Consider the following 21,795-nt stretch of genomic DNA (forward strand, 5'->3'; position numbering starts at 1 on the left):
CCAACTTTCTATAGCCTTATATACATCGATGGAATTGACTTGGAAATATCTAAAATATAAATTTTTGATATTTTTAGGAAAGCAAAATGTAAAAACTTTTTTTTTCAAAATTTTTTTTTATTCAAAATTTATTAGTGAAAAAAAATGTATAACACAAAATAATTGTTTGGAAAAAAATTCGGCGTAGAAAATATTTTTCCCGATTTTGACCATATATAACATACATATATAAACATCGTTGAAATGGACTTGGAAATTCTAAAATATAAATTTTAAATATTTTTAGGAAAACAAAATTTAAAAAAAAATTTAGAAATTTTTTTTATATTTTTTGTCCAAATTTTTTTTTTAATTTTTAGTGAAAAAATTTATGACAAACAAATTTTTTTTGGGAAAAAAATTCGGGTTAAAAAATATTTTTAACCCATTGTATGTCCACCTTACTATAGCCAACCTTATATACATCGTTGGAATTGACTTGGAAATATCTAAAATATAAATTTTAAATATTTTTAGGAAAACAAAATGTAAAAGATTTTGAAAAAAAATTTTTTAAATTTTAAAAAAAAATATCGAATTTTTTTTTTCAAAATTTTGAAAAAAAAATATCGAATTTTTTTTTTAAATTTATTAGTGAAAAAAAATTAATGACACAAAATTTTGACCCATTGTAGCTCCATATTACATATATAAACATCTTTGAAATGGACTTGGAAATATCTAAAGTATAAATTTTAAATATTTTTAGAAAAACAAAATTAAAAAAAAAAAAAATTTTAAATATTTTTTTTATTAGTGAACAAAAATTTATGGCAAACAAATTTCGGGTTAAAAAATGTTTTTCCCGATTTTAACCCATTGTAGGTTCAACTTACTATAGCCTTATATACATACATCGTTGGAATGGACTTGGAAATATCTAAAATATAAATTTTAAATATTTTTAGGAAAACAAAATGTAAAAAATTACTTTTCGAAAATGTTTTTTTTCTTTCAAAATTTTGAAATTTTTTTTTTTTAAATTTATTAGTAAAAAAAAAATTATGACAAAATAATTTTTTTGGGAACAAAAAATTTGGGTTACAAAATATTTTTTGTAATTTGTAGGTCCAAATTACATCGTTGGAATGGACTTGGAAATATCTATCATTAGATATCCATATCGTCTATATTAAGGACTTAGTAATCCAGATAGAGATCAACAATAGGCCAAACATCGAGGTTGTCCCGGTTTTCTCAGTCATTTGTTGGCCGATTTTAAATAGCAAACCGATACGGGAGAATTTCCGATATATTAAAGTATCAATCGTGATTTCAACACATAGACGCACATGGCTATATCGACTTCGCTATCTATAATGATCCAGATATATATACTTTGTGGGATCGCAAATGAAAAATGTAGAAATTACACACGGATTGACAAACTTATATACATATAAGTGTATATAACCTTGCCACTCATGGTGAAGGGTATAACAAGTGGCTTACTGAATTTCTTTGTGGCCGTACAAATACAGAAGATTCTGGAAAGTTCTGGACGACCATTTGAGGTCTTTAAAAATTCACCATATGTTGTTGACCGATCGGAGATTGAAAATGCCTGAGATTGTGGAAGCCATAGGCATGTACCATGGATCTTATCTAAATAAAAAGTAAGATCTCAAAAACAGTTTTTGTTGGAGAATTATAAACGTCTATACAAATGCAATTCATTTGAATTTGAATGTCAATTCAACAGAATTTCATTCTAAAGCTGGTTTAGATGCAATATAGGATCAGAATAGGGTGATGCATCCAAAGTTGAAAATTACAGAATTAAAAGCAAATGAAAGAGTTATTATTCATCCATTAATTATACTTTATTTATTAAACTACTAAAATACAAACTATAGCTCTAAAATCAAAATAATCTCCATTTTTCCAGCTTCTACCACTTGTCATTATCATCATTACTATTCAATAGACAAGGTAACATTGAGCATTTCTCAATTCTAACCCGATCCTTGCACTTATAACTCAGATCCGTATTGAGAAGAGTGCGTGTTTTTTGACGATACGAATTATCGCCACAGCTGACGGTGCAGGGAGTCCACACGGACCATTCCGAATAGCGGCACTCATTCTTTTCGATCGCTTGCATTTTGGAATGATGTTTAACACTGTTGCGTCTACGTTCGCCAACATAACTGCTGGAGGCATAACCTCCCACCGAATAAATGTCATCACAACGTTGATAGCACTGCTCCAAACGCACCAAATGTTTGGGACAAGGTTTGCCCCCATATTTGGGTGATCTTAATACTTTGCGAGTTTTGATTTGTATCCCCTCGCCGCAGGTGGCATTGCAGGCATGACTTATCCAATCTGAGACCAAACAATCTATGGGATCCACACGCAAGCTCTCACTTTGTAATTCCATTTTTTGCCTGGGCTGGCGGCAGGTTTCCTCGCACACCTCTTTGGATGGGAACTTGTTGCGATTCTTGTCGCACTTGTCAGCCCAGAAAATGGCACAATGATCACTCATGTGATCGTAAAACCAATAATTGTTCGTATCACTATCGCGACACGAACTAACTTTCAGCTCTTCATAGCACAGTGGCGGCACAATGGCATCACAAGTGGGTATCGTGCAATTAACCACCTCTCTTCGTTTAATATGCCGGCAAGGATCTAAATTGGAATCATGGTCGGGTTTACGTACACCATACACCTCATCATTGTTCCATACCACACGCTGGCGTTCACTGGTGCCTATGCCGCCGCAAGGCCCCAAGCAGGGAGAAAAATCAGACCAATGGGAGACACCACATTCGGGTGGTATGTAATCATCGAGTTTTTGGCTAAAACTCTCCAGGTCACGATAACGTATTTCATCATCTATGTTGCCAAACAAAGATTTGGTGCCATCCACTTGGGCCTCATTATTCTCGTTGTTGTTATTGTTATTGCCATTAACACTATTGTAGCCATTAATATCACCACCACAATCTACACCCTTGCAAGTGCGTTGCTCCTGCAGTTTAACTCGGCTGACTTGCTGTGGAAGGTCCAAAATAGAATAAATTCAATTAAAAATGTACTATATCCAAACAAAATAAAACCCACCTGACACTTCTTCTTGGCCCTGGGATTCAAATAGTGACGTGTGCGCCTTTCAGTGCCGGTACCACACGACACCGAACATGAAGACCAATCACTCCAATCTGATATCGCACATTCAGGCCTTTCGGGAGTATGGCCGATATGTAAATTTTCCGTTTCCATGGCTGTAGCCGCTTCCTCGTCAATTGAGTTACAGCGGTTACCGGTACAATCCTGCTCTTCACGTAAACTTGTGCGACAATTGGAACGTTTGGCTACGGCAGCATTTTTAAATTCACGTGTCCGATATTGTTTGCCTGGACCACACTGGGCGCTACACTCATCCCAGCTGGACCAACCGTAGGTGGCACATTCGGGTGGTTCGTTTTCGTCTGTGAAGGAAAGAAGAGTAATTTTCTGTGATATTTTTCCTATAAAATAGTCGCTGTCAGTGACGTTTTTTTCTTATAGAAAAACGGTCGCTGTCAGTGACGTTTTTTTCTTATAGAAAAACGGTCGCTGTCAGTGACGTTTTTTTCTTATAGAAAAACGGTCGCTGCCAGTGACGTTTTTTTCTTATAGAAAAACGGTCGCTGTCAGTGACGTTTTTTTCTTATAGAAAAACGGTCGCTGTCAGTGACTTTTTTTCTTATAGAAAAACGGTCGCTGTCAGTGACTTTTTTTCTTATAGAAAAACGGTCGCTGTCAGTGACTTTTTTTCTTATAGAAAAACGGTCGCTGTCAGTGACTTTTTTTCTTATAGAAAAACGGTCGCTGTCAGTGACTTTTTTTCTTATAGAAAAACGGTCGCTGTCAGTGACTTTTTTTCTTATAGAAAAACGGTCGCTGTCAGTGACTTTTTTTTCTTATAGAAAAACGGTCGCTGTCAGTGACTTTTTTTTCTTATAGAAAAACGGTCGCTGTCAGTGACTTTTTTTTCTTATAGAAAAACGGTCGCTGTCAGTGACTTTTTTTCTTATAGAAAAACGGTCGCTGTCAGTGACTTTTTTTCTTATAGAAAAACGGTCGCTGTCAGTGACTTTTTTTCTTATAGAATAATAGTCGCTATCAGTGACTTTTTTTCCTTATAGAAAAACGGTCGCTGTCAGTGACAAATTTTTTCTTATAGAAAAACGGTCGCTGTCAGTGACAAATTTTTCCGATAGAAAAACGGTCGCTGTCAGTGACTTTTTTTCTTATAGAAAAACTTTTTTTATTATTTTAACTTACTTTCGGCCCTATTACAGGTCTTCTCGTACAAACGCCTGCGATTAATATACAATGTGGCCAACGGTTTCATGGGAGCTCCAGATGGATCATAAAAAGGAGAACGCGGATCATTGGGAAAATTCGGCTTGATACGTCTTACCACATCGGGAGGCAACTGGGGTTGATCGGCAGACTAAAAGACATTTATATGCAAATTAATTGAAAACAATAAAGTCTCTTTAAATTAAAAAATACCTACCGTATAAGAAGGACCACTGTCGGTACCTGCATCCCAGGGATATAGATTGTGAACTTTACTCTCCACCCAAGTACAATTGGTCTGGCACAATTCCAAGCCAGAAACACCCACAATCCAATCGGGCGAAGGGTCAATCATGGAAACCAAAGAAATTAAATGATGTTTCGAATCGACACGAAAAACAGCAAAAGTTTTGCCCGTTATATTGGGAAAAGTAATGCCTCGAGCCTTGATAATAGTGCGTATTTGATCACTCTACAATAATAAATATATTAAAAGAATTAATGCCACTAATTTGTTTATTTATATGTTACCTGATCTTTCAGCTCACTTTCTAAAGTTCGGGTGGAGCCATGTTCGGCCACCTCCCTCAAACCCTCACTCGCCATCTCACCATACTGCCAAAAACGATAGTCTATGGTATGAGAGGCACCTATAATATCGCTGAAACGTGTCTGCCAGCTATTGGCGGGAAAATCTTTGGGATGGGTATGTCTAGACCATTTGCCCTCAAAGGTCAATTCGTATTTAGCCTCATCGCAGGCACAACAAGGATCTTCAATGCGAGGCTGACTGTCGATGTCATCTACCTCTTCCTCGCACATTTTCTTGGTCAGGAAACCATCATCGATAAACCAAACATCACGATGTTGGACTATGGTGGCTCTAAGCAGCACACAGCCCATATTAGAGGCAGTTGGGGCAATCCAAACCATATCTACACGTGTCTTAACATTTGTATTAGTGTTTTCCACCAAATTGGCACAGCGGGGACTATAGCGAGTTTCTGCCAAATCTATTATTTCAAAGGAGCCCACAGCTTCTAAGCCTCCTCCTGATTCAGCTTCCAAACCCAGCATGAAACTTACAAAAGTTTGGTCATTGTTGGCTATAATGGAAACTAAAAGAAAAACAGTTTAATTCATTGAAAATTTAAAAAAAAATAATGATTTTTATTATTTACCATTATATTTTTGTCCTGGTACATAGGTTTGAGGGTTACCGGCCACCGAAACCACATAGCTTTCATCGACTGGCGATTTAGCGGCCGTAGTGCCTGAGGGCACGCGACTGCAAGCCAACGCTATATTTAGAGTGGCTGAGATGGAAATGGCTAATGCTAACCAATTCATTTTGCTATAAATATAAACAAAATTAAAATTATAATAATTTCACAAGTGTGCTCTAGTAATAAGAGATTTATGATGTAATTGATACTAATTATTGGCTTGGGGGCATTTTTTTTCTGTTGAAAAAATAACGGCTAAACTACAAAAAACACTTATCAATTACATGATGACCGACAGAAACTGCATACTATTTTATTATGACGCAGTTGCTTAAAAATATTAATTTTAGTTTTTAAATTCGTTGAAATTAAGTTTAACTTTCTGTTTTGGGTAACTCCACAGTGTTTGCTAATATGGTAACTCTGATTTTAGTAATGTTTTTTATAACGGTAAAATGTTTGTTTACAAAATAATTGCTTCAAAGATGGCCACACTTTTTACAACAATTCATATCATTGTTTGGAAGTGGATGTGAAAAGGAAATGTAAACAAAATGACATTTTGAATAATTTGGGGATAATTTTACTTCATATAAATAACATTTATGTATTGTTTAACAACTATTGGGCATATTAAAATTATTTGTTTAACTTATCTCGAGAGTTTCGAAGCTATTCAAAATGTTTAGGAAAAATAAAACTAATTAAATCGTAGGTCTTTATATTATATAGTTTTATTATACGGTCCAATGTAGCTTAATTTTAGCATCAATCAAAGGTTTTTATGTGTAATATTTTAGCTTCAATCGTGGGTCTTTATATTGTCCAATTTTAGCTTCAATAGTAGATCTTTATTTAGTTTAATTTTAGCTTCAATCATGGGTCTTTATATTGTCCAATTTTGGCTTCAATAGTAGATCTTTATTTAGTTTAATTTTAGCTTCAATCGTAGGTCTTTATTTAGTTTAGTTTTAGCTTCAATCATGGGTCTTTATATTGTCCGATTTTAGCTTCAATCGTAGGCCTTTATATTGTCTAATTTTATCTTCAATCATGGGTCTTTATATTATCCAATTTTGGCTTCAATATTAGGTCTTTATTTAGTTTAATTTTAGATTCAATCATTGATCTTAATATTGTCCAATTTTGGCTTCAATAGTAGGTTATTATTTAGTTTAATTTTAGCTTCAATCGTAGGTCTTCATTTATTTCAATTTTAGCTTCAATCTTAGGTCTTTATTTAGTTAAATTTTAGCTTTAATCTTAGGTATTTATTTAGAAAAATTTAACTTCAATCTTTGGTCTTAATTTAGTCGAATTTTAGCTTCAATCGTAGATCTTTATTTAGTCCAATTTTATCTTCAATCTTAGGTCTTTATTTAGTCCAATTTTAGCTTCAATCTTAGGTCTTTATTTAGTTCAATTTTAGCTTCAATCTTAGGTCTTTATATTATCCAATTTTGGCTTCAACCGTAGGTCTTTATTTAGTTTAATATTAGCTTCAATCATGGGTCTTTATATTGTCCAAGTTTAGCTTCTATCGTAGGTCTTTATATTTGGCTTCAATAATAGGTCTTTATTTAGTTTAATTTTAATTTTAGCTTCAATCGTAGGTCTTTATTAAGTCCAATTTTAGCTTCAATCGTAGATCTTTATTTATTCCAATTTTAGCTTCAATCGTAGGTCTTTATTTATTTCAATTTTAGCTTCAATCTTAGGTATTTATTTAGTCGAATTTTAGCTTCAATCTTAGGTCTTTATTTAGTCCAATTTTAGCTTCAATCTTAGGTCTTTATTTAGAAAAATTTAACTTCAATCGTTGGTCTTAATTTAGTCCAATTTTAGCTTCAATCGTAGGTCTTTATTTAGAAAAATTTTATCTTCAATCTTAGGTCTTTATTTAGTCCAATTTTAGCTTCAATCTTAGGTCTTTATTTAGTCCAATTTTAGCTTCAATCTTAGGTCTTTATATTATCCAATTTTGGCTTCAATCATAGGTCTTTATTTAGTTTAATTTTAGCTTTAATTTTGGCTTCAATATTAGGTATTTAGTTAGTTTAATTTTAGCTGCAATCGTGGGTCTTTATAGTGTCCGATTTTAGCTTCAATCGTAGTTCTTTATTTAGTTTAATTTTAGCTTCAATCATGGGTCTTTATGTAGTAATATTTTAGCTTCAATCGTAGGTCTTTATATTGTCAAATTTTGGCTTCAATCGTAGGTCTTTATTTTGTTTAGTTTTAGCTTCAATCATAGGTGTTTATATTGTCCAATTTTGGCTTCAATAGTAGATCTTTATTAAGTTAAATTTTAGCTTCAATCATGGATCTTTATATTGTCCAATTTTGGCTTTAATATTAGGTCTTTATTTAGTTTAATTTTAGCTTCAATCATGGGTATTTATATTGTCCAATTTTAGCTTCAATTATAGGTCTTTATTTAGTTTAATTTTAGCTTCAATCGTAGGTCTTTATATTGTCCAATTTTGGCATCAATCATGGGTCTTTATATTGTGCAATTTTGGCTTCAATCGTAGGTCTTTATGTAGTAATATTTTAACTTCAATCGTAGGTCTTTATATTGTCCAATTTTGGCTTCAATCGTAAGTCTTTATTTAGTTTAATTTTAGCTTCAATTATGGGTATTGTCCAAGTTTAGCTTCTATCGTAGGTCTTTATTTTGTTTAATTTTAGCTTCAATCATGGGTCTTTATATTGTCCAATTGTAGCTTCAATCATAAGTCTTTATTTAGTTTAATTTTAGCTTCAATCATGTGTCTTTATATTGTCCTATTTTGGCTTCAATCGTAAGTCTTTATTTAGTATAATTTTAGCTTCAATCATGGGTCTTTATATTGTCCAATTTTGGCTTCAATCGTAGGTGTTTATTTAGTTTAATTTTAGCTTGAATCATGGGTCTTTATATTGTCCGATTTTAGCTTCAATAGTAGGTCTTTATGTAGTTAAATTTTGGCTTCAATCATAAGTCTTTATGTAGTCATATTAAGATATTTAGGTTCTTCTCCCTTAAAAAGTTTTTCAGTCTCGAAATGGTCAACTTTGGCACACTATAGCTGTTGCTGTATTCCAGTTGGATGATTAAAGTTTTCATTTTTAGAAAGCTTGGGTCCTCCTCTATTAGTCATTTATAAATTATTTTTTTATTTTTTAGAATTTAATGCATTTGTTTTAAGATAAAATTGTTCTTCTTTTTTTATAAATTGTCATTCACTGTAAATTGATATGTCTTGCAGGGATGGAAAATGTCTTTGTTTTGTTTAATATCAAAAGAATTTCGCGGAATCAGATTCTTGTAGTAATGAAATAATACATTTAATTGATGTATTACATTTTCTACAAGTTTCTTAATAACATTTACACTCACGATATTCAACTTAAGAGATTTTCAAAAACAATTTAAAATTATCTCATTATTATCTCTTTCCTGATTTATCTAAAATTTAATCTCTTTTCAAACAATTAGATGCCTAAATTCCCGATTAATACAATTAATCATTACAAACACTAGTTTCATAAAATACTCACTTGTTAGGTTTCTGGGAATTGAAATATAAAAAAATAAAACTAAAAGTTATTGTATAAAAATCGTTAAAAATAAATTTTGTGTGTAAACAATTGCTATTTGTTTTAAATTCGTTTCAATTGAATCAATTAATAGAATTAATTCCTCCTGTACTATTTTATTTATATTATTTATTCACTTTTACTTTAATCACTTTACAAAAAAAAAAAAAAACAAAACCTCAACGGCTGGGTTTTTGTGGCCGATGATGATAAGACTCGAATGCTCAACGTTTAATGGTCAACTGAACTAAAAAATATTCAAGTGCGATGCATTTGAATTGTATAGAATATTGATGGGGTTGAGAAAAATGGAAACAAATAAATTTTAAATGAAAAATGCAAGAGGGTTATTTTACTAAAAATGTAGTGGGGGGGATAGAGGTAAAGGGAGGAGATGTAGTGTCATCTGCACACTGTGTGAGTTTAGTATTAATTGAAAGGGCAGAAATGAGCACAAAATTTAAACGCGTGCAGTAGTCATGCTGATTAAACGAGCACAGATTGTCCATGTCCACGTTGTGTGTCTCTCTCTTTGTTGTCAATTGATTTATTGTAGATTTATATTTTGTGGTCCATCTTCTTGTTCCGGCTTTTAGTTGTATTTTATTTTATGTTTTTGAATTTATTTTTATTGTAAATTTTGTGTTTTTGTTTGCAATTTCTAAACAACAAATGATTCTGTTGTGTAATATGCGAATGCATGCTACAGTCTGTAAAAATATTGAAATAAGTAATTTGCTAAATATTTTCCAGCTACTTTTTGCCTGCACTGTAACTTATAAATAGCAATTCAAAATAAACCCCAGCAACTTTTGTTATAAATTTCAGGTTGTCTTATTTTATTATTTCAAATATATTTTTCATGTAGAAACTTGATAAATTTTTCCTGCCGCCTGTTAGAAATTTGAAAATAAATTTATTTTACAATTTTCAAATAAAATAAACAAAAATTATAGCGAAAAATAAATTACCCGGAAAATATAAAAGTTTTTTTTGGAAACTATGGATAATTCTGTCATACCATTACCCGAAATAAATAAAGGATCTTTAGGTAGGTCCAAGAGAAAGATGGTATAACAATTAAATGTTTATATTTTCAGATCCTGTTCCCTTAAAATCTCAAGAGGTTGCCAAAGATAATGTAGATAATTCTTCAGCCCGATCGAGTGTTAAAAGTTGTAAAACAAGTGAGTTTTACATTAATTTCTTTTAAAACAAGAACTTAACACTATGCCTTTCCTGTTCCTATAGCTGTTGGATCTGAAGCAAGTAGCAAATCTATACCAAAATTAGTCAATACAAAGGCTGCAAGTAAAAGTCTAATAAGTCTTAACAAAAATGAAAATCTCAACAAAACCTCAATAGCTCAAGCTAGAAAAACTGTAAGTACTGCTTGTATTTTCATTTTAATGAAATAATAATTTCAATAACTTTTACCAGACCTCGCCAAATTCTTTAAAACCGCCTGTGAAGTCCAAAATTCCGGCCATGAAAAGATCGGTAAGTACTTGCAGGAAACCCAAAAATCGCTTGATAAATTCCCATCTTTCAGCCCAGTTCCACTTCTAACATAAACAACAAAACAACAGTACCACAAAAACCTCAAGGACGTACTCCACTGTGCCAGAAAATTCCCCAACTAAAGCTTTCAACTGAAAAGCAATCGCTGAACATGATTAGGAGCTCTAAGTCTAAATCAAGCATAAGCAGATCCGTATCACCGAAAATTGAGGAAATACCCGGTAGCATTTCAAAATCTAGTTTTTTAACATCTGGAACAACTTTAAAACAAGCGGAAATGATAGCTAAAAGCCAATCTGCTCGTTCAAAATCAGAATCGCCGGGGTCAGGTGCTAGTAAAAGAAGCGGTAAGTCTTAGAAGAAAAAAAATACGATACAATGAAAACAGAAGAGGAAGGAATTAGGAAAATGAAAAGGAAGTAGGAAAGGAAGTTTGAAAAGCAGCAGGAAAGGAAGTAGGAAGGGAAGTTGAAAAAGTTTTATAAAAGCAAGTTCGAAATAAAGTAGGAAATTAAATAGAAAAATAATTAGGGAGGAAGTACGACAATAAGTTGGAAAGTTAGTAGGAAAGGAAGCAGGAAAGGAAGTTGGAAAAGATGTAAGAAAGAAAATTGGAAATGAAGTAGTAAAGGTAGTAACAAAGGAATATGTCAAGGAAATAGGAAAATAATTAGGAAAGGAAGTTTGAAATGAAGTAGGAAAGGTAGAAGTAAAGGAGTATGAAGGGGTGGAGGAAAGGATTGAGGAAAGGATGTATGAAAATAAGTAGGAATGGAAGTTGCAAAGGTATTAGGAATTGAAGTTCGAAATTAAGAAGGAAAGAATGCTGGAAAGGAAAATATGTTGGAAATAATGTTGGAAAGGTAGTAGGAAAGCAAGCAGGAAATGAAGTAGGAAAAGAAAGAAAATTGGAAATGATGTTGTAGATGAAGTATCAAAGGAAGTTGGAAAGGATTTAAGAAACGAAGAAAGTTGGAAATATAATAGGAAATGCTGTAAGAAATAAAGTGGATAAGGAAGTGAGGATATGTTGCGAAGGAAGTTAGAAATGAGGAAGGAAAGGAAGTCACAGGAAGGAAGAAAGTTGGAAATGAAGTAGGAAATGAATTTGGAAAGGATGTTGGAAAAAAAAATAAATGAAGCTAAACGTAGGAAGATAAATAGGATCATAAGTTGGAAAGGATGTTGGAAAGGAAGTAAGAAAGGAAGTAGGAAAGGAAGTAGTAAATGAAATAGGAATGATGTAAAATTAATTGGGAAAAGGAGTTTGATAGGAAGTATAGTAGGAAATTAAGTAGAGAAATATGTAGGAAAAGACGTATAAAAGGAAGTAGAAAGTAGCTTGGATTCAATGTAGGAAAAGAAGTTCGAAAGGAAGTTGGAAAGGAAGTAGGAACGGAAGTAGGACACGATGTAGGAGATGATGTAGGAAAGGATGTAGAAATGATGTAGAAAGGAAATTGATATGAATAGGAGGAATGAAACTCCCAAAAAAATATAGGAATAAGGACAAGAGGTAGGGTAGGAAGAAGGAAATCATGTTGGAAAGGATATTGGGCTAAAATAGGAAAGGATGTATAAAGAAAGAATGAAGGAAAGTAGGTAGTATAATATATGGATAGTAAATTGGAAAATAATACGAATGAAAGTTGGAAATTAAATAGAAATAGGGGTTTGATAGGAAGTAGAAAAGGAAAGAAGGAATGAAGTAGGAAAAGACGTACAAACGGAAGTAGAAAGGAGTTTGGAAATAATGTAGGAAAAGAAGTTGGAAAGGAAGTAGTAAAGGAAGTTGGAGATTATGAAGGAAGTTAGAAAGGAAGTTGAGTGGAACTTGGATAGGAGGAAGGAGGAAGGAGGAAAGAAACTTCCAAAAAAGTATAGGAATAAGGACAAGAGGTAGGATTGGAAGTATGAAATAATGTTGAAAATTATATTGGGCTAAAGTAGGAAAGGATGTAGGAAATGAAGTAGGAAAGTATGTAGTATAAGATATGGATAGGAAATTGGAAAATAATACGAATGAAAGTTGGAAATTAAATAGGAATAGGGGTTTGGTAGGAAGTAGAAAAGAAATGAGGAAAGAAAGTAGGAAATTAAGTAGGAAAATTTTGTAGGAAAAGACGTAGAAACGGAAGTAGAAAGGAGTTTGGAAATAATGTAGGAAAAGAAGTTGGAAAGGAAGTAGTAGTAGTTGATGATGAAGGAAGTAAGTAAGAAAGGAAGTTGATTGGAACTTGGATAGGTGGAAGGAGGAAAGGAACTCCCAAAAAAGTATAAGAGGTGGGATAGGAAGTAGGAAATCATGTTGGAAAGGATATTGAGCATAAAGTAGGAAAGAATGTGGGAAATGAAGTAGGAAAGAATGAAAGAAAGTATGTAGAATAAGATATGGATAGGAAGTTGGAAGATAGTACGAATGGAAGTTGGAAATTAAGTAGGAAAATGGGTTTTATAGGAAGTAGAAATAGAAGGAGGGAGGAAAGTAGAAAATTTGTAGGAAAAGACGTACAAACGGAAGTAGAAAGGAGTTTGGAAATAATGTAGGAAAAGAAGTTGGAAAGGAAGTTTGAGATTATGAAGGAAGTAAGAAAGGAAGTTGAGTGGAACTTGGATAGGAGGAAGGAGGAAAGAAACTTCCAAAAAAGTATAGGAATAAGGACAAGAGGTAGGATTGGAAGTATGAAATAATGTTGAAAATGATATTGGGCTAAAGTAGGAAAGGATGTGGGAAATGAAGTAGGAAAGGATGTATGAAAGAATGAAGGAAAGTAGGTAGTATAAGATATGGATAGGAAATTGGAAAATAATACGAATGAAAGTTGGAAATTAAATAGGAATAGGGGTTTGATAGGAAGTAGAAAAGGAAAGAGGGAAGTGGGAAGAAAGTAGGAACATTTGTAGGAAAAGACGTAGAAACGGAAGTAGAAAGCAGTTTGGAACGAATGTAAGAAAAGAAGTTGGAAAGGAAGTAGCAACGGAAATTGGAGATGATGAAGGAAGTAAGAAAGAAAGTTGATAAGAACTTGGATAGGAGAAAGGAGGAAATAAACTCCCAAAAAAGTATAGGAATAAGGACAAGAGGTTGGTTAGGAAGTACGAAAGGTAGAGATGAAGTAGGAAATCATGTTGGAAAGGGTATTGGGAAGGAAGTAAAATGAAGGAAAGCATGTAGAAATGAAGTAGGAAAGGATGTATGAAAGAATGAAGTAAAGTAGTAGAATAAAATATGGATAGGATGGAAGCTAAGAAATGGATGGAAACTAAGTAGGAAAAGGAGTTTGATAGGAAGTAGAAAAGGAAGGAGGGAAGAAAGTAGGAAAATATATAGGAAAAGACGTAAAAAAGGAAGTAGAAGAAAGTAAGGTAGTTAAAGAATGTATGAAAAGAAGTTTGAAAGAATGTTGGAAAGGAAGTAGGAAAGTAAGTTGAAGATGATGTAGGAAATGAAATAAGAAAGGAAGTTGATAGGAACTTGGATATAAAAGAGGATTAAAGAAAGGAATGAGGACAAGAGGTAGGATAGGATGTATGAAAGAATGAAGGAAAGTAAGTAGTATAAGATATGGATAGGAAGTTGAAAATTAAGTAGGAAAAGGAGTTTGATAGGAAGTAGAAAAGGAAGGAGGGAAGAAAGTAGGAAATTAAGTATAAAAAGACATAGAAAAGGAAGTAGAAAGGAGCTTGGAAATAGAAGTTCGAAAGGAAGTTGTTCCTTCCTAGTTCGAAAGGAAGTAGGAGAGGAAGTATGACAGGAAGTTGGAGATGATGTAAGAAAGGAAATTCAAAAGGAAGTTGGATAGGAACTTGGAGGAAAAAGGAAAGAAACTTGCAAAAAATTAGCAACGAAGATAGGAAAGTAGTTATAAAGGAACTAGAATAAGATATTTGGTGGAATGTAGAAAAGGAAGTGGCTACTTGGATAGAAATGAGGATTAAAGAAAGGAATGAGGACAAGAGGTTGGGTAGGATATATGAAAGGTACGAAAGGATGTATGAAAGCATTAAGGAAAGTAGTAGTATAAGATATGGATAGGAAGTTGGAAATTAAGTAGGAAAAGGAGTTTGATAGGAAGTAGAAAAAGGAGGAGGGAAGAAAGTAGGAAATTAAGTAGGAAAAAACATAGAAAAGGAAGTAGAAAGGAGCTTGGAAATAGAAGTTCGAAAGGAAGTTGTTCTTTTCCTAGTTCGAAAGGAAGTATGACAGGAAGTTGGAGATGATGTAAGAAAGGAAATTCAAAAGGAAGTTTGATAGGAACTTGGAGGAAAAAAGGAAAGAAACCTGCAAAAAAAGTGGCAACGAAGATAGGAAAGAAGTTATAAAGGGAGTAGAATAAGACATTTGAAGGAATGTAGAAAAGGAAGTGGCTACTTGGATATAAATGAGGATTAAAGAAAGGAATGATGACAAGAGGTAGGATAGGATGTATGAAAGGTACGAAAGGATGTTTGAAAGAATGAAGGAAAAGTAGTATAAGATATGGATAGGAATTTGGAAATTAAGTAGGAAAAGGAGTTTGATAGGAAGTAGAAAAGGAAGGAGGGAAGAAAGTAGGAAATTAAGTAAGAAAAGACATAGAAAAGGAAGTAGAAAGAAGCTTGGAAATAGAAGTTCGAAAATAAGTTGTTCCTAGTTCGAAAGGAAGTATGACAGGAAGTTGAAGATGATGTCAGAAAGGAATTTAAAAAGGAAGTTGGATAGGATAGGAGGAAAAAGTAGCAACGAAGATAGGAAAGAAGTTATAAAGGAAGTGACAAAGGAAGTCTTCTAGAAAATAGGAAAGCATTTAAGAAAGGTAGTAGGAAAGATATTTTTTTATTAAATTATAAAATCCTTTCCCTTTACAGCATCCAACATATCGACACGAAGTACACCCTGTGCCAGAAGAAAGGGGGAGAAAGAAACAAATTTACGCAAAATGTTATCAACTGCTGGAGACCATAAGCAAATTGACCGACTTGAAAGTAACACAAAACCCGAGCAAATTGGACGTCAACAGATAACCGAAAACCTTAAGGAAATCTCAACAGAGGAAATTAAATGTAAATAAAACTTGTAATGAAAGCTAGCTAATGAAAAATAATTCCTTATTATATTCTAGCCCCGGATATAGTTAATGATTTTAAGGATAAACTTAAAACGCATATGGATCAGTGGTTTTCCAGTTTTAAGGATGAGTTAAACAATACTAAGGAAGCTAATGCAGTTGATTTAGAAAATATGGAACAGCTGCAAGTAAGTTATGCAAATTGTATGATAACAAAACTTTATTAGTAATTTAAACTAATTTATAGATCTTGCAATCGAATGGTATTTTATCCTTAATAGACGATTGGTGTGCCTCAACTGTAGAGGGTTGTGATTCGAAAATTGTGAACTTGCAAAAGATGTTAGAGGTATGATTTATTTGGAATATGTTGGAGAATATTCTCATTAAAACTGTTTAATTTAGGAATCGAATAAATGTTTGAGGGATTCGGAACAGAAGTGTAATGAGTTAACTAAACGGCTTGATGAGGAAAGTATTAAATGGGAAAAGGAGTTGGCGGAGAAAGCTGCGGCAGATCATGAGGAAATAAAAGAGGTAAGTGAGGAAAGAGGGAAATGGAAGAAAATATAGATTTCAAACAAGAGAAAGAAATGTTGAGTGATAAGGAGCTGGGAAACAAGCGATACTTAAGATTTTTCTTATTTTCAACAGTTACAAAATAAATTAAAAACTCAAGATAAGCTAAACAAATCCTCTATACAAAATATGGAAAAGGAAAAGAATAATTTACTAGCTGAGAAAAATCGCTTGCATGAAGATCTAAATACCTGCAAAGAGCGGTAAGTCTGATCTTCAAAAAAGTTCCTCAAACTCCATTAAATGTTCTTAATTTAAAGCATTGCTAACGCCAATACAAAACTTCAAGCCTCCGAACAACAATTGAGCCAATTCAAAAAGGATTTAAAATCGAAAGTGGAAATAATCAAGAAATTTGAAAGTGATTTGGAGGATAAAAAGAAATTGGAAACAAATTTGACCGAAGTTACTAACAAACTAGAAGAGCTGCAAAATAAATTAAAGAACAAATCCCATAACGAATGTGTGGAACATGTAAAGCAAATTTCCGAATTAACTAATAGAGTTAACTGTTTGGAAACTGATAAAGAGGCTATGAGTCATCAAAATGAACAGCTAAAGCAGGTATGAGAACACTTAACATAAGATATTCAAAGCTAACCTAAGTCGAATTTAAAAATTGAAGGAACTAAATGATGTGGCAATTATGCGTGAAAAACTTTTGGAAACCGAGCAAAGATTGCAGTAAGTATTTACAGGAAATGTAATGAAATGAGGATTTAACTTTACCTTCCTTTTTAAATAGAGACCTACAAAAAAAGCTTGAGGCTAAAGAAAATACCGCTGAAATTGTGCCCGACTATTCTAAAGAAGTGCAATTGGAGGTACGTTAAGAATCTATGAACAAAACAAACAAATTTATTGATCCAAACATTCCTTACAGTTTGCCAAATTTCGTCAAGCCGATGCGGAAAAACGACGTGAAATCGATAAGCTAAAGGTAGAGCTTTCGAAGGCTCAATTCAGTATGTGCCAGCTGGAACAGCAAATACAACGTGATCTGCAATTGCTGGAAGTGCGCAGTGAACTCATTAATTCATTGCAGTCAAATGAAAAAACTAATCGCATTCACATGGAGGAGCTGTTTGCCCAAGTGAGCGAAAAGAATACCACAATAAATGAGGTGGGTTATTCTTAAATACTTGGATATTCTAAGTTTGATTTGAGGTTTTTAATGTTAATCAGCTTAATGGTGAATTGCAAACAAAATCGGAAGAATTCCGCAATTTATTTACCAATTTAAGTGCTAAACAAGTGGAAGTAGCAAATCAAGAGCACATTATTAAACTGCTGGAGGAGAGTAATGAACGCAGCCAAATGTTGCGTGTGAAACAGGAGGAAAAAATAGGTCGCATGGAGGAAGAGTTGGCACATCTTAAGCAGACGATGTAAGTTGGGTGGGAAATTGGGGGAAGGAAAGGAAGAAGTAAATAATGAAGGAAATAATATAGACAGTGAAGTAGAAAATGACGTATTAAACGGTAGGAAAGAATGTGGGAAAGAAAGTAGGAAAGGTAGTATGAAATTAAGTAGAAAATTAAGTTGGAAGTAAATTTGGAAAGAAACTGGGAACGGAATTAGAAAAGGAAGTTGGAAAGTAAGTAGGTTATGAAATAGGAAAGGAATTAGGAAAGTACATTGCGAAGGATGTAGAAAATGCAATTGATAAGGAAGTAGGAAAGGAAGTTGGACACGAATTAGGAAAGTACATTGCGAAGTATGTCAAAAAGGAAATATGAAATGAAGTGGGTGATAAAGTAGGAAGTACGAAATTAAGTAAGAAAGAAGTAGGAAAGAAAGAAACTAGGAAAGGATTTATGAAGTAAAGAAGCAAAGTAAGTAGGAAAAGAACTAGAAAAAATTTGAAAAGTAGGAAAATAACTTGGAACAGAAGTTGGAAATACAGTAGGAAAGGAAATTGAGAAGGATTGTACTAAATGAAGTTGGTAAGGCAGTGTGAAAGGATGTAGGAATGAAAGTTATAGAAAATTAAAAACTAGGAAAGGAAGAAGGAAATGGAGAAGTAAAGGCTGTAGGAATCAAAGTTAGGAAGGAAGTAGACATAGAGGTAGGAAATAATAAACTATGTTGGAAAGGATGTTTTAAAGAAACTAGAAAAGAAAGGAAAAATGCAGGATTGAAAGTTGGAAAGGAACTACGATCAGGAGTTGAAGAGGAAGTTGGAAATAGGAACACAAGGAAGTAGGAAAGGATGTAGAAATATAAGAAAGTGGAAATGGAAGAAGGAAATAAAGACATTATGTAGTAAAGGATGTAGGAAAGAAAGTAGGTAAGGAAATGGGAAAGGATGTTAGAAAGGAAGAAGGAAATGAAGTAGTAAAGGATGACGAAAATGAAGTTTTAAAGAAAGTGACGAAAAAACTAGGAAAGGAAGGAAAAAGTTGGAAATGAAGCAGGAAGGGAAGTAGGAAATGAACTAGGAGCAGAAAAGCAAATGGGGAAGGTTGGAAAAAATAAGTTGCTATAGAAGTAGGAAAGAATGTAGAAAATGAGGAAAGAAATAAAGTAGGAAAGGGAGTAGAAAATAATGTAGAAGAGGAAGTTGTAAAGGAAGTAGGAAGAAACACGGAACAGAAGTTGGAAAGTAAATCGGGAAGGATGTATAAAATGAAGATGGTAAAGATGTAGGAAATGATTTAGGAAGTTAGAAATGACGTAGATATGGATGTAGGAAAGAAACTATGTAAGGAAGAATTTAAGTTGTAAAGGAAGTTCGAAAGAAAGTAGAAAATGAACTAGGAAAGGATCAGAACATAGAAAGGACATTGGAAATGATGTAGGAAAGTAAATTGGGAAGGATGTAGAGAAGGAAGTTGGTAAGTAATTAGGAAATGATGTAGGAACGGAAGTAGAAATGAAATAAGGAAAGGAAGGAAATAGGGAAGTGGGAAAGAAAGTAGAAAAGGATGTAGGATGTAACTTAGAAAATAATGTAGGAAAGGAAGTAGCAAGGAACAGAAGTTTGAAAGTAAATTTGGAAGGATGTATAAAAAGAAGATGGTAAGGTGGAAGTAGGAATGAAACTAGGAAAGGGAGAATTAAAGTTGTAAAAGAAGTTGAAAAGAATGTGGGAAAGGAAGTAGGGAATGAACTAAGAAAGGAGCAGAAGTTAGAATGGACATTGGAAATGAAGCAGGAAAGTAAATTGGGAAGGATGTAGAAAAGGAAGTAGGAATGAAAGGAGTAAAGGAAGTAGTAAAATATATAGGAAATAAAATTGGAAAAGATGGAAAACTGGAAATTGTAAAGGGAGTAGGAAAGAAACAAGAAAAGGAAGTAGGAAAGAAAGTAGGAAGGGAAGTATGAAGAGAAGTAGAAAAGGAACTAGGAACAAAAGTTGGAAATGAATTTTGAAAGTAAATTTGGAAGAGAAAAGGAATTAGAGAAACAAGTAAGAGAGGAGGTGGGAAATGATGTATGAAATATATTAGGAAAGAATGTAAGAATGGAAGTAAGAAAGGAAGTTGGAAAATCGGTAAAAAAAATTGAAGTAGAAAAGGATGTAGGAAAAGAAGTAGTGGAAGATGTAGGAAAGCAATTAAAAAGGAATGGAACTAGGATCACACGTTGGAAATGAAGTAGGAAAGTAAATAGGGAAGGATGTAAAATGAAGTTGGTAAGGAAGTGGGAAAGGATGTATGAAATAAGGAATGAAAAAAAAATAGAAAAGGAAGTGGAAATGAAAGTAGGAAAGGAAGTAGGAAAGGAGGTATGAAGGGAAGTAGAAAAGGAACTAGGAACAGAAGTTGGAAAGGAAGTTGGAAATTCATTTTGAAAGCAATAGAATGGAAGTATTAAAGGAAGTAGGAATTGGGAAAGGAAGTAGTGGAGGATGTAGGAAAGCAAATACAAAAGGAAGCAGGAAAATTAAAGGAGGTTGGAAGGGTGTATGGAAATATGTTGGAAAAAAGAAGCTGAGGTAGTAGGATAGGAAAAAAGCTGCTGAAGAAGATAGGAAAGAAAGTAGGAAATGAAGTGGGAGAGGTAGAAATGAAATATGAAATGAAACAGGAGAGAAAGTAGTAGAGGAAATATAAAAGGAATGTGAAGGATTTATGGATGATAAATTTATATTTTTCTCCTTTTTAGCAAAATCTATCAACAGCATTGTCAAAGCGCCTTTCTAATGCCCTACTAAAGCAGACGTTTCTTTTTTATATCAGCCATACTCAACGGAAAACTTTGTTTAGACATAAACCAAATTTAAACTATAAAATAATTCTAACAGTACAAGTAAGCTTTTTGATTAAATAAAGCCAAGTAAATAACAAAGCTTTTATTGAAAGTTTTATGTTACAAAGTTTTCCGTTAATATTCAATGTGCTGCTGGCATAAAGCTTTCACTTAAGTTTTGTTTTCATTGTAATTAAGCTTTTTAATATTTTTACTTTCATTGCAGAGCCCTTTATCACAGCAACATTTTAAGCGGCCACACAGGCAAACATTTACTCTACACTCCGGTTTTACCGCCCAGCAATGTGGAAGCTAATGAAAATTGTTATTATTATGTGAGTCAACGCAAGCGTAAACGTCAAGTGGATATAAATGTTAAGAAATATGAGGCGTAAAGACTTTTTGGTTAAATGTGTATGTTTTTAAAAATTTGTTGGGTTTTTGGTGAAATGTGTAGCAAAATTTAATAAATGTTTCAAATGTTTATTAAAAACCTTTTGTTTGTCACTAACTGTTTGTTTAGAGATTTATGTTGTCATTTAAATGTTTGTATCTGTTTTTATTCAAAGGGCTTAATTAATCTTTATTTAGTTGTGAATGTGTGGTCATAGATTTTAAATTATTTAGACAAATTAGAACAGGGCCAAATTAGACATTTAATCGGAACATCAATTAATAACAAAATATGCAAAAACTGCGTCAGAGATTCCCAACTATTGGCGGCTAAAAATGCAAGCGCGAGGCCTTTTGACATAATAAAGTGATGCCAAATTTATTTTCGTCTGCTGTATACCGATGTCTGAAGTCTTGTGTAGACATTCTACTGTTTTGTAGGTATTATTTAATCCATTTTATTAAGATAAACATTGTTCATTATGATGTTTAGTTATTAATTAATGCATAATCATTATATTCATACGGACATACTATTTGATATGATCAATAACCGTAACATTATAAGCAGCAGACAGTCAGTTATGTGTGACAGAATTTTAAATGAAATTCTGTAGACACTTTTTTTAACAAGTAACAAATAACAAGTATGGTCGGGCTTGTACCCTACACTGTCATTTTTCTTTTAAAATTTCAATAATTTATTTTCCTGAGTGATTTTCGGAAGTGGGCCTACACTACTATGGTGGTGTTTTGCAATAAATTCTGTCGAAATATGTAAATTCCATTATAAATTTTACAAAATTTACTACTTTTTGTCCAAAAATAGTAGCTAATTTGCTACTTTTATAAACAATTACATAAAAAATATAATTTTCTGAAATATAAAATTTTGTGGTATCTTATTTTAAATA

At 32.9% G+C, this 21,795-nt stretch overlaps 2 protein-coding genes across 4 annotated transcripts; one reads left to right on the top strand and one right to left on the bottom strand.

The window, feature by feature from the left end:
* Positions 1 to 1,837: 1,837 nt before the first annotated feature.
* LOC135962119 (spondin-1-like) lies at positions 1,838 to 9,398 on the bottom strand. The gene is made up of 7 exons (XM_065513867.1): positions 9,108 to 9,398; positions 5,520 to 5,692; positions 4,870 to 5,456; positions 4,556 to 4,810; positions 4,318 to 4,489; positions 3,112 to 3,479; positions 1,838 to 3,043 (listed from the first exon to the last, which is right to left on the bottom strand). The coding sequence occupies exons 2-7, from the start codon at positions 5,686 to 5,688 to the stop codon at positions 1,931 to 1,933; spliced, it is 2,664 nt and encodes an 887-aa protein (XP_065369939.1). The 5' UTR covers positions 5,689 to 5,692; positions 9,108 to 9,398; the 3' UTR covers positions 1,838 to 1,930.
* A 577-nt stretch (positions 9,399 to 9,975) lies between these two features.
* salto lies at positions 9,976 to 20,981 on the top strand. Of its 3 annotated transcripts, XR_010576643.1 has the most exons (17): positions 9,976 to 10,197; positions 10,247 to 10,333; positions 10,398 to 10,528; positions 10,587 to 10,646; positions 10,699 to 11,014; positions 15,516 to 15,710; positions 15,770 to 15,903; positions 15,963 to 16,064; positions 16,121 to 16,252; positions 16,370 to 16,497; positions 16,555 to 16,858; positions 16,920 to 16,978; positions 17,040 to 17,118; positions 17,178 to 17,417; positions 17,480 to 17,682; positions 20,405 to 20,548; positions 20,715 to 20,856. XR_010576643.1 is itself a non-coding variant. In XM_065514131.1 (16 exons), exons 1-16 carry the CDS (start codon positions 10,149 to 10,151, stop codon positions 20,881 to 20,883), a joined length of 2,388 nt encoding a protein of 795 aa, XP_065370203.1. In that variant the 5' UTR covers positions 9,976 to 10,148; the 3' UTR covers positions 20,884 to 20,981. The 3 variants fall into 3 exon arrangements, 2 of the variants coding, with proteins under 2 accessions (XP_065370203.1, XP_065370205.1); XM_065514131.1 differs by lacking the exon at positions 20,405 to 20,548 and having other exon boundaries at positions 20,715 to 20,981; XM_065514133.1 differs by lacking the exon at positions 20,405 to 20,548 and having other exon boundaries at positions 10,271 to 10,333; positions 20,715 to 20,981.
* The last annotated feature ends 814 nt before the right edge of the window (positions 20,982 to 21,795 follow it).

Source organism: Calliphora vicina, chromosome 5, assembly GCF_958450345.1.
Source record: "Calliphora vicina chromosome 5, idCalVici1.1, whole genome shotgun sequence".
NCBI classification, from domain to species: Eukaryota; Metazoa; Arthropoda; class Insecta; order Diptera; family Calliphoridae; genus Calliphora; species Calliphora vicina.

Bases quoted from the DNA above. Each gene is read 5' to 3' on its own strand.
- salto (XM_065514131.1), top strand. From the start codon at position 10,149: ATGGATAATTCTGTCATACCATTACCCGAAATAAATAAAGGATCTTTA. The intron at 16,253-16,369 runs GTAAGTGAGGAA...TATTTTCAACAG, and splicing joins ATCATGAGGAAATAAAAGAG to TTACAAAATAAATTAAAAAC. The intron at 16,979-17,039 runs GTAAGTATTTAC...CTTTTTAAATAG, and splicing joins GAAACCGAGCAAAGATTGCA to AGACCTACAAAAAAAGCTTG.
- LOC135962119 (XM_065513867.1), bottom strand. From the start codon at position 5,688: ATGAATTGGTTAGCATTAGCCATTTCCATCTCAGCCACTCTAAATATA. The intron at 3,480-4,317 runs GTAAGTTAAAAT...TTTCCTTCACAG, and splicing joins GACCTGTAATAGGGCCGAAA to ACGAAAACGAACCACCCGAA. The intron at 3,044-3,111 runs GTGGGTTTTATT...GACCTTCCACAG, and splicing joins GGGCCAAGAAGAAGTGTCAG to CAAGTCAGCCGAGTTAAACT.